The sequence below is a fragment of the Theobroma cacao genome, chromosome 8 (assembly GCF_053813885.1).
Source record: "Theobroma cacao isolate CCN51 chromosome 8, ASM5381388v1, whole genome shotgun sequence".
In the NCBI taxonomy this organism is placed as follows: Eukaryota; Viridiplantae; Streptophyta; class Magnoliopsida; order Malvales; family Malvaceae; genus Theobroma; species Theobroma cacao.
The window spans coordinates 12,185,793-12,203,308 of NC_142646.1; the positions used below are offsets into that span (position 1 = coordinate 12,185,793).

The window sequence follows — 17,516 nt, forward strand, 5'->3', positions numbered from 1 at the left end:
AAATTACTCTTAAAAAATTAAATTAATAGTCAAAATCAAATACCCATAATAATGTTATACTAACACATTGCGACTTGGATCCATGAGTTATGTTTGTGCTAAGAATTGTGCAAATTTTCAATTTACATGTTAAACAATCTTCAATGTAATAAATACATTCAAATTCAATAATACCTAAACATCTAGATTAATTGTAAATGTACATATTCTTCACTCAAAACACTTTGCTCAAAGTTGGATTCTAATTTTTTAAAAAAATAAAAAAAATAAAATAATACATTCAACTTTGCTCAATGCTGGATTCAATTTTAAAAAAAACATAGAAATAAATACATTCGATATAATTATAAACCATTGCGTCTCCTTGCAAACGTTCTGATCCCCTGTAGACGTATAAGGTACTCTGGGGAAGCATTTATTACCCATTGACTTTGTACTTTTATGGAAAGTTAATCTGGAATTGAGGATGCGTAGTAGTAGAGCTAACCATTTCAAAGAATCTAGATGAAACTGTACTTTAATAGTCATACATATTTGTCTCCAAAATATCATCAGCTGAATGGATCTCAGATCCGTTGAACCTTCAGGTTACCTGATCATTGAATCAATGGCCGTTACCTATCAAAATCTACAGTAATGTACTACATGTATCAGAGCCCAAAACTCGATTAACATCCAGGAATTAAGCTTTCAAATGGGAACCAATTTTGTTGAATTCAGGGAACACCACAACATTGCTGCTCAGCCTTGAGTTATCTCCTTCTCCTTCGCCTTGCACAAATCATCAGCTGCCTTGACAAGCCTTTTAGTCAACTCATCAATCTGGAGAAAAATTAAACATCAGCAGGCAGTCAAATGAATGAACAACTTAAGCAAAGTTCTTTAACAGTAGTGAAACTAACTCACTTCTTTCTCCAATCTCTTAGCCTCATCCTTAGGAAAACTTGAACCTGCTTTCTTTATTGCATCCAATGCCTGTAAAGCAAGCAAAATTTTACTTAGACATTGTAGCACTTCTTAGTCCAACATGAAAAATTGAAAACTTCCAAGGCAACAAGGTACTCCTATTTTTCATTCTTTATGCTACTCGCATAATAGATATGTTCAAGCACCATTTTGCTCAGTGATGCTGGTGTTAAAGTTCATGTTGTCATGAGGTTGCCGTGGGTAAATATTAAGAAATAAAGGGTGTAAATATCATATTACAAGTATACTAAAAAGATCATCCACTAAAAGCTAGTGCAGGCAACAAGTGTAAAATTACCAAATTATGAACATCTGGACCATAGCTGGAAGAAACTTCTTAGACAAGAAGAGATATGCACATTCAAAACTGGACATTCCCTTTTAGAAGTTTCATCCTCTAGAATGTCAGCATCACTTTCATTGCATTCAATTTCCCATTACAAGAAAATTAGAGATAAGAGCTTTACAGCATAAGAAATAATCAGATATAAGATCTACTATTCAATACCTTTTGTCGAGCCCTTCTTATGCTTTGTTTAACATCTTCAGAAGACTTGGCAACCACCTTGCACATTGCCTGGTAATATTGTCCAATGATGCAAGAATATATTAGCAGTCAATATCATAGATGAAATTATGACATGACTGGTGAAAAAATGGTGAAGAAAACCATAAACTCACCTGCATATGCTCTTTTGTTAATCTGGTCATTGCAAAAAATAGAATAAGTAAATCAGATGAGAAATTAGAAAGTAAAATAGATTTGTAATTTATATCAATCAAGCATGGAAACTATAATATATACTAAGCATAGATGTCTAATTATATAATCAAGAGATTGTAAGACACTAATTGAAGATGGGTTGCACTTAAATTTGTAAGCATTCTTATGTTAATGATAAACCAAACTCTTCAAATTTAGGACAACTAAATTTTATCAGCTGTTAAACGGAAAATCATATCTAAAGGGAAATTATTTAAACAAAGTAAACTTACGGTGGAATAGCTGCAATCAATCGTTGACCATCCACCCTAGGATTTAAGCCTAATGGAGATGAAACAATGGCACTCTCTAACTCTTTTATAGTCTGCAAAAAAAAAAAAAAAATCTGTCAGGGGTATGGTTTCTTCAATTTGGATTGTAACTTATCATACTTGACACGCTAGACAAAAGAATTTCCAAAGGCTCCCATGTTTTCTTTGGTCAAAAATTGAATAGAAAAGGAGCAACTTATCTTTGTTTCGGCACTTTGCTAAAAAAGATGGACAAACAAGCACAAAATATCAACAACTTTACAAACTTCCAATTCAAATTTTGTTAAAACTTAAAACAGCTTTAAACCATTACAATAAAATAATTGCATTTATTAGTGAGTAGTTCATGTCTTCTTAATATTCTTAGCTGAAAAAAAATCTGAAAAAGTTAGAAGAGGCTTGATTATTACATTTGGATCATATGGATTAATTGATAAGGTTTTCGAATCTATGACAGAAACAACAGCCAAGTGGTTCAGTTGCATCTTTACACCCCCAGTTTCTACAATAATATGGTCAAGCATTCCTGTAGAAACACATCAAAAGTATCAAAGTCAACAATTGAAGACCATTATATTACTATTAATAAAAAGACCTGAACAAACTCAATCCGATATATATAAAAAAAGTACCTGCAGATGCCCTTCCTGTTCTCAATTTTGCTAACTCTCGTGATAAGGCAACAATTGCTGCATCCATCTGTGATGCAGCACTTGCTTTAACAGTAGGCCCAATATCTGGGGCAAGTTCTATTGTGTTCCCACCAGAATCATCCTCTGAAAATGCACATTAAAGGAAATCACTAACATTTCAAAGCCAGATTAAAAGAACCCATTTGAGATTTTCATGGAAATCATATATTGAATGAATTCCATTTTTTCAAAGAAAAAAAACCACTTTTTAGCTTAAGTATTAACAACCCATCAACATAACAATGATAAGATCACAAGAACAGCTGCTTTTAACAAAATCCCAATAAAAAGAAACAGATAGTTAATGACAAAACACCCATTTCTTGTGTAAACCTTTCAAAGCCAGAGAAAATCCAATTGATATTAATCAACATATTCCGTAAAAAGAAAAAGCACTTTTTAGCCAAAAAAAATCAACAACCAGTACAACAAACAACCGAAAGATCACAAAACTAACAGCTTTTTATTTTTTGTTTACAAAATCCCAACATAAAACGAGGAAAAGAGAGTTAGAAAAGTACTTGATTTTTTGCCTTTGGCGAAGCCTCTACGAGAATCTCTGAGGAAATCAAAGGAGGACAAAGGACTGGGTTTTTGGGAATGACAAGTTTTTTGGTTTTGCGAAAAGATAAAGTGAGAAACATTGCAAGTTTGGATCTTTGAGCTTCTAAGTAACAGTGCTGTGTTTCTTAATCTGATTGCTCGTCTCAGATATAAAGCCATTGTCTCTCTTTCTTCTCTGTTTTCTGTTTTTTTCTCTCTATGCTTTCATTTGTGTACCGTATGGGGTTTTAGCTTTAATTTTCTACCCTTGACTTTGGGGTTTTTTATGATTAAGGTTTAGGGTTTATTTAACGAATCAAGATTCATGTTTATTTAGTAATTTCTTAGTTTTTAAATTTTTATAAATATATTCGACATTTATTTATTAATTCAAATTTTGCTATTGTTAGAATCGAAAAAGGTAAAAAAAGGTGGATAAATATATTAAAATAAAAAACTTAACTACATTGTTGTAGGTTATGCTATGTGTCTGAACTAACCTTGTATTAGACCATTAGAGGGTAGAGTTATATATAAGAGTGAGTCTTTTTATATCTGTAAGGGAAATGTTCATCTTTCAAATAATATAAGGGCTCGTGGTGATACCTTGAAAAATACTCGTTAAGTCTTTAGGGGGGAAGACTTTTTAAGAAAGGAATGCTCTCATTTCAAACATTGTAATGGCTATTGGTAGAATACTTGTAAAATCTCGTAAACTCTTTATAAGGGGTGAGCATTGTTGGGCTGCCTTACTAGTAAAGATATGTTTATAGCGAATCATCTAGAGCTGCCCTTATGGCTTGATAATGGCATGTCTTGATCCTTTTGTTATTAATTTCATATTAATAAAATATTTTTCCTTTTTATGACTAAGTGGTTGCATATATGACATTTGAAATACCTTTTGATTTTGATGCGAGTTCCTTTAGTCTGATTTGTTGTTATTATTAATGTTGAAACAAATACAACCGAGTATTGGTTGACTTGCATGAAAGCGTTCACTCAAGGCGAAGGAGCGTAATTCATGACAATTGATATTAGAGTACGGGCGAGACGTGCTGATCTAAAGTGTAAAAGTGGTGAACACATGAGTGCACTAGAGGACCATAAGAGGATTGATAAGCTAGAGGCCGCGATGGCCGTAGTAAAAGCTCAGATGGTTATGCACGAATGATTAGATGAAATTGAGATAGTCTAACGAAAACTGTCTGAGATGATTAATACCCTGAGTGATGAGACTAGGGATGCATTGAGCACTCTCCAAGGTGAGATTGGAGAACTAAAAGCTCAGGTAAATCTTTTGGTTGTTGTTGTAGGTAATGCCAGTGAAAGTTTCAAAAATCAAGGGAAAATGCTCAAAGTACTGGAACTCAAGCAATACGAAAGGATCCGAGATGCTAAGGAGTTGGAGAACTTCTTCTTTGATATGGAACAATATTTTCGACTTGTGTGCACTGAGTCGGAGGAGGACAAAGTGGCAATGGCTTCAATTTATCTTGCTGGGGACACAAAGTTGTGGTGGCGTTCCCAATTCATCGATGGTGAGTGCCATATCAACACGTAGGCGAATCTAAAGCAGGAATTGAAAAATCAGCTTTTCTTTGAGAATGTGGAGTATATAGCACAATAAAACTATGGGAGTTGTCTCAAATAGGATCAGTGCAAGAGTTCGTGAGGAACTTCTCTACTTTAATGCTAGATATTAGGGATATGATTGAAAAAGATAGACTGTTTATTTCTTCAAGGGTCTGAAACCATGGACGAGGATGGAGTTATAGCGATAGAGGGTACAAGATGTGGCTTTGGCGATGGTGGTTGCTGAGCGCTTTACTGATTATAGTGAAAACTCTAACAAAAGAAAAAACCCTCCATCCAGGACTAGTAGCTCTAGCTCAAATAATGGGCCAAAATTTTTGAAAGTAAGTAGACCCTCAAGTGCGGGAGGCGATATGAGACCACTTGTTAGAGACTAACCCTAACCGTGGACAAACAACCCATGAAATTTCAAGCCACGACCACTGATATCTTGTTTTCTATGCAAGGAACCTCATCGAGTAACTAACTGTCCTCATCAAACAGCTCTCAGTGCCATATGCACTGCCAATGTTGAGACACCTCCACCCCACACCAGAGTCGAAGAAGCCGAGGAAGGGCCAACATGAATGGGTTCTATTCGTTTCCTCATCTCCTTGAAAGCTCAACTAGAAAAGATGGAAAATGAGCCCCAACGAGGTCTAATGTATGTTGAGGTGTTATTAAATAAGAAAAGTAACAAAGCCATGCTCGACACGAGGGCCTCAGACACTTTTATCACCTAGGGAGAGGCAAAGAGGTGTGATCTTAAAGTTGAGAAGGATTTTGGACAGATGAAAATAGTTAACTCACCAGCTTCAGCTGTAATGGGAAATACTAAAGACGTAAAAATTACGATTGGCTTTTGGGAAAGGAAGGTAAACTTGACTGTAGCCACTATAGATGATTTTGATTTTGTCTTAGGCTTGGATTTTATGACAAAAGCTCAAGCCATCCCTTTCACTGTTGTAAGTTGTTTAATGTTTTTCGGAGAACGGCCATGTGTGGTACTAGTACAATCCTTCCTAAAAGCGGGAAAAAGATGATATCAGCTATACAGTTTAAGAAAGGGATTAAGAAAGGTGAGCCCTCTTATGTAGCCATGCCCATTTACAAAGGTAAAGATAACAGAAACCCAATACCCAAAGAAGTGAAACTGGTTTTGGAAGAATTTTAAGATATGATGCCGAACAACTATTAAGGGTCCTACCACATTGACGAGCTGTCAATCATGAGATATAATTACTTCTAGGAGTGAAGCTACCTACAAAAAGGCCATATAGGATGGCTGTGAGACCTTGACCTTTATAGACTCGTAGATAGAAGTACAAGCGATATCCTTGATTAGGGGTAATTTTGTCATTTTCTTAGTAAGCCCATAAAAGTAAGTTTTAAACAATATTAAGGCCTAAGTAGGCCTAAGGAATAAATGAATGATGAAAATATGGGTAAAATGACAAGGAAACAAAATTTTTGATGATTTCCATGGTAGGGGCAAAATGGTCATTTTTCACCTCGGGTAAAAATTTTTAAGTTTTCATGAACTCGAGCATTTCTAGACCATTATGGACCTTGTCCCAGTGTCAAAGGAGTAAAAAGATTGCATAAAAGATTGAAGGAGAATAAGCTAATTTGTGGAGGGGCATTTTGGTAATTTAAGTGGAGTGGATAAGCATGGGCTATAAATATCTCTTCCTTCCAGCAGCTTCTACATTCTCCAACAACTTTTCTTCTTCTTATTCCATCTCAAGTTGCTTCCATCCTCCATGGAAGCTTGATATGAAACTTTCATAACTTTCTCTCTCTAGCTCCAAATTTCATGCTTTTGGTGCACCCTTTCCATAAACCCTTGTGCTATTCCATTCTCTCACTTTAAAATCCTTGAAAAAAATCTTGTTTTCATACTCTCTCTCACTAGTTAGGTGTTTTAGAGAGAGAAAGAGGAAGCTTTACAATAGTTTGGAGAATTGTTAGAAAGAATTTCAAAGTTTCAAAGCTATTAAGGTGAGTAGTAAATTAGAGTTGAAATTTTAGTGTTGAGAATGATTAGAGATTTGAATTTGTGAATACTTTGTAGTTGAGATTGTTAATTCACTTTAGAGTGATAGGATAGTGAAAATGGATAGCCATTTAAATAGCAATTGAAAGCTAGCTAAAAGATAGCTTTTAGAATTTGTAAGTATATGGCTTGAATTAATGGTGATGGTAATGCGATGATAGGTTCCAACAAAGCCACATGGTCCCAATTGGACCATTAGTGAAGTTAGAGTCGGTTAAAGGCTCAGTAATACCGGTGAGTGGACTTGCATTTCAAACTTGTTTTGAGGAATGTGAATGATTTTATCCAACTTGTCTTTGAAAATGTGTACTAGGGAGCAAGCTTTGATTAAATGTTTTTGATATTTTGAAATGGGAGACGTGCATAAGGATGAATCCATGTGTTTATTATTATGTTGGTATGTATGTATATATCTTATGAATATTGTGTATTGATGAATGATGTTGGGTGATGATGTTAAAGTGTGTGAGTAGGGAGTGCACACATGATGATGATTGAGTGTGCGAGTAAGAAGTGCACACATGACGATGATGGAGTGTGCGAGTAGGGAGTGCACACATGGTGATGATGTATGTATATGTAAATGTGTGTGTTATATAAAGTTCATAATAGGGTATATGGATGTAATGCATTTGAGAAATTTGACATGTTAAACTTTGGGAAATTATATGAGTTTTATGTTGTGTTGGTTATGTGAACAGGGTGGCCTTTGCTTGAGGGAAAGGGAAATATTTTTTTCTGGTGCTCTATTTCTCGCTGTAGTGAGAAACTCTCGGGTTTGGAGGGGTGGTGCTGGCTGAAATCTCGCTGCAGCGAGAATGTTACTGTAGCTTCTTGTTGCAGCGAGATTCATTTTCGCTACAGCGAGAAACTTTTTGTTTTGTGATCGAAAATTTTGCTATAGCGAGATTGAATATCGTTACAGCGAAAAACTTTCTGTTTTGCTCCTCATTTGGTTTGATTGCTACCTTATTTTCCATTTCTTTGGTACCATAATTGAGCATAGACTTCCAACATTAAGGAATAAATGAATTAAGTTTAAAATGAGGAGGTTTTGTGAGAAACTCTCGGCCAGTTAAGAAACCCTCGGCTAGATGATAATTTAAGTCAAGTGTCGCTGCAGCAAAAATTCATTCTCGCTACAGTGTCTTTCTGCTGCAGCGAGGACCCGTCGTTTATTTAACTTGATTCGCATGAATGCTATTAAAGTTTTCACTCTCCAAATCTTTTGTTGAGCATGGACTCTTTTCAATAAGTGATTTTTTCTCATGTGGGGTTTACATGAGGGTTTAATAAGAACTAAAATAAATTGTATTATTTTGAAAAATGAATACATTATGATTTCGTTAAACATTCCTTATGGTATGCTTGTTTCCTTTCTTGTTCACTCACTGGGTTTATACTCACCGTTTTCAACTTCATGTTTTCAGATCAAGAGGCAGTCAGTAATTAGGTCGAGGTGCCTTTGTAGATTCATTTCCTTGGTAGGTATCTCGGCATTCAGTAGCTATACATCACTTGGGTGTCTCCGTTGGAAATCGAGTCTTCTTTTTGAGATGTATAGACAAACTTGATGTAAATTATTAAGATACCTGTTGTAGATAATATACACTTGATTGGTATGCCAGTATAAGTTGGCAATGTTTAGTATCACTTTGATTCAAAGTTATGAAATGAGACTTAGCAGTTTTTGATGGAATGATGAACATGTCAGATGAATAGGCTTGCTTGGGCTTAGTGGACTATGTCCAGTGGGCCCATGCATCGGTCATGGCCCGAAATTTGGGTCGTGACAATGGCTCCCCCAGAGTTAGCAGAGTTAAGGAAAAAATTAGACGAGTTGATTCAAGTTGGATTTATCCGACCATCAAAAGCGCCTTTTGGAGCCCAAGTATTTTTCAAAAGAAACATGATGGGAGCGTACAATTATACGTAGATTATCGGGCTTTGAATAAAGTCACAATTAAGAATAAATATCCTATCCCTTTTATAATAGATCTCTTTGACCAGCTAAGTGGTGCAAAGTACTTCTCTAAACAAGATTTGAGATCGAGTTATCATCAAGTAAGAGTGGCCAAGGGAAATGAGCCAAAAACCACCTGCGTAATGCGGTATGGTGCATTTGAATTTCTTGTTATGCTTTTTGGACTTATCAATGCTCCTGCTACTTATATGATATTGTGGTATACAGCTCAACTTTAGAGGAGCATCAATGGCATTTGTTATAGGTCTTCCAAAGGTTATGCGATCACTAGTTATATGTAAAAAGGGAAAAATGTGCATTTGCACAAACCTGAATTCAGTTTCTAGGCCACATAATTAAACAAGGGCGCTAATGGACATGCAGAAGGTAAAGGCTATCAAAAAATGGGCCACCCCTAAGGATACAACCGAGCTTCATTCTTTCTTAGGACTAGCCAATTATTATCGAAGATTCGTTGAAGGGCTGTCACGACCCGAAACCTCCCTCAGGCCCATGACAATCGCCGCGACGTCCCGATTGACACTCATTATCCGGAATGCCAACCGGAACCCCGCAAGGCTTACATATCAGTTTCTTTCCTTTCTTGTGAGCAATCATTGTTAGATATCGAGTCTTTAGAGAATATATACTATTTTAGATCAAAAACAATCAAAAAAAAATTTTCGCCACATAGGGGTATTTTGGTCATTTTTTTCTCAAAAATTTCAAAACTGGCTAAAACGTAATATACAAGTACAAAATACATAATTCATATTCAAAATGAGTTTAAAAGTCTAAAATCTTCATTTAAAACGAAATTACGATTATTTGAATAAAAAAAGAAAATAAAAGAAATATTAAGGGAAATATTCTATTTTCTTATAAAACAATATTTATAAAGTTATACGTGAATAATTTTTATAGCGTAAAAGCTAAATAAATTTATACATACTGAAATACAGTAAGCCAAAATATTTAATTTAATTTACAATAACCAGAGGGCCCCCGAATAAACAAAAGTAAAGAGGACTGTGAACCTACGGTTTGGAAAATGCAGATCCAATAGTAGTCCTCGATGAGATCAGCTATCTACAGTCTATACTGAACCTGAAATGGGTGGAAAGGAGTTGGGTGAGATTTTGCAATCCCAATGAGTAAACAGACATTATCATAAATATCTAAAGGCGAGTAAAATGGAGGCAAGTTTAAACAATAAATTTCAACCCATTTCATAATGTTTTCAATTTATTTCTTAAACCATAAAATATTTGTAATTTACCAAAACAATTGTTAAGGCTTATGTCTTTTATTAAAACAAGGCTCAAGCCAAAACTAATCCTCGGGGATACCTTGGCCGAGGCATCTAACCGAGTCCGCCAAGGGTGTTAAAATATTCACACGTGAAACACATTTTTATTTTTAAAACCAGCCGTCCCTTGGCGTTGGCCGAGTTACACATTCACGTGGGGGTTCGACGTGAAGTGAGCTCTAATACTACCCCAGGAGTTACCCTCCTCGCCTCTACAACCGGAGTAACTATATAACTGGGTTTACCGTGCCCCTCTAATAGGCAGTCCACGGAAACCCGTCACTGCAGTGACTAACCCACCAATTTTAATAAAATTTCGACAGTATAACGTGGCTTTTATTTATTTATCCAGCCTGCATAGTAAAACAACTTACATAAATTTCCCAATGCATTCACAAAATATAGCCACATATACTCATTTCTCATAAGCCATTCCTAGGAAAATATATATTTTTCAAGTCAATTTGTAGCCTCCAATTACTCAATTTCATAATCAATACAATATATTTTTATTTGTCACATTTATTCCTAAAACATCAAAAATCCCGTTTTAATCTCGTTCTCATTTCATAAAATACATAAAGGGCATTTAAAATAAACTCTAGATAATTTACAATAATAATAAGTTTACTCACCGTTTGTACAAACTAAAAGCTTTCTAAGCGCCCCGATCACTACTTGTCGGGTACGACTTCTTTGCCTTTTCCGGAAGGCTCTTCTCCTAGACACATTACAAAAATTTACACAATTCATCACATTGATGCTAAATCACTATATAATTAACTTAAATCCTATACTAATGCATGGTATGAAATGCAATAGCCTAAAACGACTTAAATGCGGTATTAACCTATTTTTGGCACTTTGCCCGATAAATTGCTAACGCGCTCCATTTTAGCTCTAAATCATCCCATTCTCTCTCCAACATTTCTAACCATTAAATATCAGCCAATAACCTTCTAAAAACAACAAAATCAGCTCACTCTCTTCCTTGGAAAATTCGGCCAAAAATGGGACATTAACTCGGTAAATTTTCTACTTTGTTTTTCTATCACGTTTAATCGTTTTTCATCATTTCTCTTCATTTTCCTTAGAATAAAATCAATTCATCATCATTGTACAGCATTGAGCATTCAGCCAAGAGTGGGTATTGTGAAAATTTACTGATTTCTTGCCCAATTTAATTTCTAAACACATTTAACTAACTAAAACTATCAATTTAACTAAAAATCAAAACCTAAAAATTTCAATTTCTCTCTCCTAGAATTTCGTCCAGCCCTTGATATCACTTTTTGATCTCTCTCCTCAAGCATGCTAAATGGAAATAAAGGCATAGGAAAGGTAGAAATCAAGCTAAAATCGAAAAATCTTACCGTTAGACGCGTAAACGGTCGAAAACCGCGAATTTCTCTTTGAATTTTCTTGTTTCTCTTTGGTTTTTCTTTTCTTCTTCCTTTCCTCACTATTTCCTCTGTTTTTCTTCCTTATGGCCGGCCAGCACTCAAAATTTGGGTTTAAATGGCTGACTTTTCATTAAAATAATATTATTTCATTAAAAAAATGCCATGTGTCACTTTCCCATTGGCCCATTTTTAAAATTTCATCCATTTGTTTCCAAATTTTCACCATACACTTGTCTCATATATTCATAGCTTAGATAAAATTCTCAGACTCATCCAAAGTCTCGGTGGAGTAATTTTTACAATTTACACTTTTACCCCCGTAAAAGTCAAAAATTACATTTTTGCCCCAAAAATTGAAAAATTGTCCATAGACATATTTTTCACCCCTTATACTCATACCATTCTCCAATTTGTCAAATTTGATCTAAATTCTCTCAAAATCTCAAATTTTGTCCGTGGGTGGAAAAATTACGATTTTTGCCCCTACACTCCAAAAATCACCAGAATTAAACTTTTTCACTTCCTATCATTAAATTATACTCCAAATAGTTAATCTTGGTCAAAAATTTCACTCCATGATCAAATTATTATCTTAGGTGGCAAAATGACGATTTTGCCCTTGAATATCAAAATTTCTAATTTTACCCCAAATGAACCCTCGAACTCCGAACAATCATTTTTAGTCATTCCTGGACTATAAAATATTAAATTTCATCCTACAATTCCTATTTGAACTAGTTCGAGGTTAAATCAACTCAAGTGTACCGTTAGGTACGATATCGGGTTTCGTCTTTTCTTATGTGCTTTCCTAGCATAATAACATGCTACTCAGTGCATGTATGTCATGACATGTATTTATAGGGTTGGGTTTTACAATTCTACCCCCCTTAAAATAAAATTTTGACCTCAAAATTTCACTTACCAGATTCGACAAATAGATGCGGGTATTGGTTCCTCATCTGATGCTCTACTTCCCATGTCATTTCCTCCATTCGAGCATTTTTCCACAATACTTTGACCATTGAAATACTCTTGTTTCTCAGTACTCGATCCTTTCGATCCAAGATACTCACAGGTTGTACCTCGAACTTCAAATCGTCATGCAACTCGATCGAAGGTGCTTCGAGGACGTGAGAGGGATCTGGTACATATTTCTTAAGCATGGAGACATGGAAAACGTTGTGGATCCGATCTAACTCCGGAGGTAATTCTAACCGATAAGCCACTGGTCCAATCCTTTCAATTATTCGGAATGGTCCAATATATCTCGGGTTGAGCTTTCCTCTCTTCGTAAATCGAATCACACCTTTCCAAGGAGAAACCTTAAGAAAAACTTTATCATCGATCTCAAACTCCAAGTCTTTTCTCCGTTTATCTGCATAGCTCTTCTGCCTATCCTGGGCTACCTTTAGCCTCTCTCGTATAACCTTGATCTTGTCATTAGTTAGCTCGATCAATTCCACACTCACTAACTTTCTTTCACCCACTTCATCCCAACAAAGTGGAGTACGACATTTCCTTCCATATAAAGCTTCGTATGGTGCCATACCAATGCTAGACTGAAAGCTATTGTTGTAAGCAAATTCCACCAATGGCAAATGTCTGTCCCAACTCCCAATAAAGTCAATGACACAAGCCCGTAACATATCCTCCAAGGTCTGGATAGTCCTTTCTGACTGACCATCCGTCTGTGGGTGAAAAGCAGTGCTAAATTTTAATTTGGTTCCGAGAGCTTCTTGAAATTTCGGCCAGAATCGAGAAGTGAATCGAGGATCTCGGTCTGACACTATAGAAACGGGAACTCCATGTAGCCTCACAATTTCATCTATATAGAGCTGAGCCAGCTTCTCAATAGATTATGTACTATGGACAGCTAAAAAGTGAGCGGACTTAGTCAACCGATCTACGATCACCCAAATCGCATCCTTTCCCCTCTGTGTCCGCGGCAATCCCAAAACAAAATCCATAGTTACATGCTCCCATTTCCACTCGGGAACAGGTAAAGACTGAAGTGTACCTGCTGGCCTCTGATGCTCCGCCTTAACTTGCTGACATACGAGACACTTTGCTACGAATTCTGCTACGTCTCGCTTCATACCCGGCCACCAATAATTCTCCCTGATAGTCCTATACATCTTGGTGCTTCCGGGATGTAATGCATAAGCAGATGAATGAGCTTCTTCCATGATCGCCTGTCTCAACTGGTTTCCCTCAGGAACACAAACTCGATCTTTAAACATCAAGACGTTATCCTCTCCAAATCTGAACTCACTGACTCCCCCATCGGTCAGTTTTTGAATTTCTTTTCTTAACTCATCATCAGACCTCTGAATGTCCTTGATCTGATTAAGTAACGAAGGTCGCACAATGAAGTTTGCCAATAAGGATCCATCCTCACCATTTCTCAACTGGACCCCAAGAGATTTCATCTCTATTAATGCTGGAAAATAACAACTGTGAAGCGCTGCTAAAGACGATGAAGACTTACAACTTAAGGCATCAGCTACAACGTTCGCCTTTCCCGGATGATAGTCTATCACCAAGTCATAATCTTTTATCAACTCCAACCATCGCCTTTGCCTCAAATTAAGCTCTTTTTGGGTGAGCAAATATTTTAAACTCTTATGATCCGTAAATATCCGACAATGCTCACCATACAAGTAATGCCTCCAGATTTTTAAAGCAAACACCACTGCTGCTAACTCTAAATCATGGGTAGGGTAATTTGCTTCATGCCTCTTTAGCTGTCTAGAAGCATAAGCCACAACTTTTTCATCCTGCATCAATACGCACCCTAACCCCAACTTTGAGGCATCACTATATACTACAAATCCCTTACCATTAACAGGAAGTGTTAAAACGGGAGCGGAGGTTAACCGGTTCTTTAGCTCCTGAAATCGATTCTCACAAACATCATCCCACACAAACTTAACTCCCTTACGAGTTAGACGGGTCAAAGGAGCTGCTATTAAGGAAAACCCCTGAACAAACCTCCGATAATAACCGGCTAATCCGAGGAAACTACGAATCTCCGTCACTGTCTTAGGTTGCTCCCATTGTAAAATTGCCTCTACTTTCTTAGGATCAACATATATTCCAGTTCTCGATACTACGTGTCCCAAGAATACCACTTCCTGTAACCAAAACTCACACTTTGAAAACTTTGCATACAACTGTCTTTCCCTCAAAGTTTGTAATACTACACGCAAGTGGGCAGCGTGCTCATCATTATCTCTCGAGTAAACCAGTATGTCATCAATGAACACAATAACAAACTTGTCCAGGTAAGGGTGGAACACCCTATTCATGAGATCCATAAAAGCTGCCGGTGCGTTAGTTAACCCGAAAGGCATGACCAAGAACTCATAATGACCGTACCGAGTCCTGAACGCTGTCTTGGGTACATCTTGTTCTTTAATCCTCAACTGATGATACCCAGACCTTAGATCAACCTTGGAAAACACTGTAGCTCCCTGTAATTGATCGAAAAGATCATCAATCCTCGGTAACGGATACTTGTTCTTAATGGTCATTCTGTTAAGCTGTCGGTAATCGATACATAACCGAAGTGTACCGTCTTTCTTTTTCACAAATAAAACCGGTGCTCCCCATGGAGATATACTAGGGCGTATAAAACCCTTGTCCACCAACTCTTGCAATTGTACTTTCAACTCCTTCAACTCTGCTGGAGCCATTCTATATGGAGGGATAGAAATAGGTGCGGTACCTGGAAGTAAATCAATAGGGAACTCAAGCTCTCGATCAGGAGGTAGTCCCGGTAAATCATCAGGAAATACATCAGAAAACTCACTTACTATCGGGACATCCTCTAACTTAGGTTCCCCCTTTGAAGTATCAATTACGTATGCCAAATAAGTCGGATACCCTTTCTGCACTAATTTTGAAGCTTTGATGGCCGAGATTACACAGGACGGTAATACTCGACGTTTCCCTACAAACACAATCTCTGCTCCCTCCGAATTTCGGAGAATAACTTCCTTTCGAAAACAATCCACGTTCGCCCGATGTGCAGTTAACTAGTCCATACCCAATATTAGATCAAAATCCAAGATCTCTAGAGGAATTAAGTCACCCCTAAATTCTTCCTCGCCTACCCTTACCCCACAGTCTCTATAACAACTATTTCTAACTAGCTTTTCTCCTAAAGGGGTGTGAATTACAATTTCTTCCTCTAATGGTGACAAGTTTCTATCAGCAATTGATGCAAATGCGGTGCTCACATAAGACCTATCTGAGCCAAAATCTATCAAAACATAAGCATCTTTATCAAATAAAGACATAGTACCTGTCACTGCTCCAGGTCGGACTTGTGCCTCATCTTCCGTCACAGCGAAAACTCTTGTCGAGGTACGAGTCTGTGGTCTCGAAGGTGAATGTGCCGGGGTATTACTCTCCACACCGGACCGTATGGCCACTCCCTGTCTCGGTGGCAACCCAGAAGAATCTCTCCTCTGTATATCAGTGCGAGCTGGTGAAGATGATGCAACTACCGTGGCTCGTCCTAACCGTGGGCAATTACTCCTAATATGACCCGTTTGTCCACATTGGAAACATCTTGTTGGCTCTCTACATAGCCCACTATGATAATTCCCACAATTTCTGCATCTGTCAGAACCTCCAAAACTCTTCCCAGAACCAGTCATAGCAGATCTGCTAAACCTCGAAGGTCTCTGTTGTGATGGTGGAAATGGAGGTCGAGGAGATGTCACGGAAACAGAAGTAGTACTCCCTGAAATCGCTGAGTCCTTGCCTCTTTTTACTGGCTGACTAGAAGACATACCAGGATTCCTCCTTTTTGCAAACTCAGTCCGAATCCTCCTATTCTCAATCGCGAGCTTCTCAGCCCGTAAAGCCATCTGTACCACCTCCTTATGTGGCTCCCTACCAGTCACTGTCATTCGCTCTCTAATCTCATTACGGAGCCCTTCCTCGAAATAGCTGGCCTGATCCTGCTCAGATTTCACCAGATCTGGCACATATAACATTAACTCGTTAAAACGAGTCTCGTACTCCTCTACAGTTAGATTTCCTTGTTTCAAACTCAGAAATTCTCTCTTCTTTTCTTTCTGATGGAAATAAGTGAAATACTGACCATCGAATTCCCTGAGAAAATCAGACCATGTCTGAGGAGTAGCGGAACGGGACTTCACCGAATTCCACCAAGTACGAGCCCTCTTCTCTAATAATCTCGTAGCCACCATCAGCTTCATGTCGTCGTCTAATCTCATATCAGAGAGAGTCTCTGAAACCTGATTAATCCAGTCCTTTGCCACAGTGGCATCCAACTCACCCGTGAAAGATACACAACCCAATTGCCTAGCCTCCTTCAGCTTCTTGGAAATGGATACATCCTGTACTGGTGGTGGAACTAAAGGAGTAGTTGGAGGCACTACAGGTGGAACTTGACCAGTCTGAGCTTGACCAGCCATTGCTGCAAAGAAAGCTGCCAATGCTTGTGCTGCCTCAGTAGGCATGGCGGGAATACCCGTAGGTGGCTGAGGAGATGGAGGATGTGGAGGACTATCGGCCTGCTCAGCAGCAGGTGCTGCCCGAATGGTAGATGCAGCTGATTCCTCCTCTACTGTATTTGGCTGATGACGTTGGGAACGACCTTTTTCCCTCCCAACCGATCTAGTGAGAGGTGGACGTCCGCATCTAGGAGGCATTGTAATCTATAAAAAATACGAGCAAGTTTAGGTAACCTTAGGCTCTATATGCAGATGCATGCATTCTATTCAACCTAACCTAACTTAACTTAATCCGGGGCCACACTGATATTGTAAATTTTTAAAACAACTTCAAAACTAAAAACTTTGATCTTTAAAACCAAAAGCTCTGATACCAATCGAATTGTCACGACCCGAAACCTCCCTCAGGCCCATGACAATCGCCGCGACGTCCCGATTGACACTCATTATCCGGAATGCCAACCGGAACCCCGCAAGGCTTACAT

General features: G+C 37.6%; 1 protein-coding gene across 1 annotated transcript; it reads right to left on the bottom strand.

Moving 5' to 3' along the window:
* Positions 1–483: 483 nt before the first annotated feature.
* On the bottom strand, positions 484–3,501 carry LOC18507028 (Ribosome recycling factor). Its single transcript, XM_007099656.3, has 8 exons — positions 3,215–3,501; positions 2,634–2,777; positions 2,412–2,527; positions 1,963–2,054; positions 1,648–1,669; positions 1,475–1,543; positions 907–975; positions 484–822 (listed from the first exon to the last, which is right to left on the bottom strand). The coding sequence occupies exons 1-8, from the start codon at positions 3,414–3,416 to the stop codon at positions 742–744; spliced, it is 795 nt and encodes a 264-aa protein (XP_007099718.1). The 5' UTR covers positions 3,417–3,501; the 3' UTR covers positions 484–741.
* Positions 3,502–17,516: the final 14,015 nt, after the last annotated feature.

Excerpts from the sequence above, each read along its gene's own strand:
- LOC18507028 (XM_007099656.3), bottom strand. The coding sequence starts at position 3,416 with ATGGCTTTATATCTGAGACGAGCAATCAGATTAAGAAACACAGCACTG. Across the intron at positions 2,778-3,214 it reads CGCCAAAGGCAAAAAATCAA|AGGATGATTCTGGTGGGAAC; the intron begins GTACTTTTCTAA and ends GTGCATTTTCAG. Across the intron at positions 1,544-1,647 it reads TAACAAAAGAGCATATGCAG|GCAATGTGCAAGGTGGTTGC; the intron begins GTGAGTTTATGG and ends CAATATTACCAG.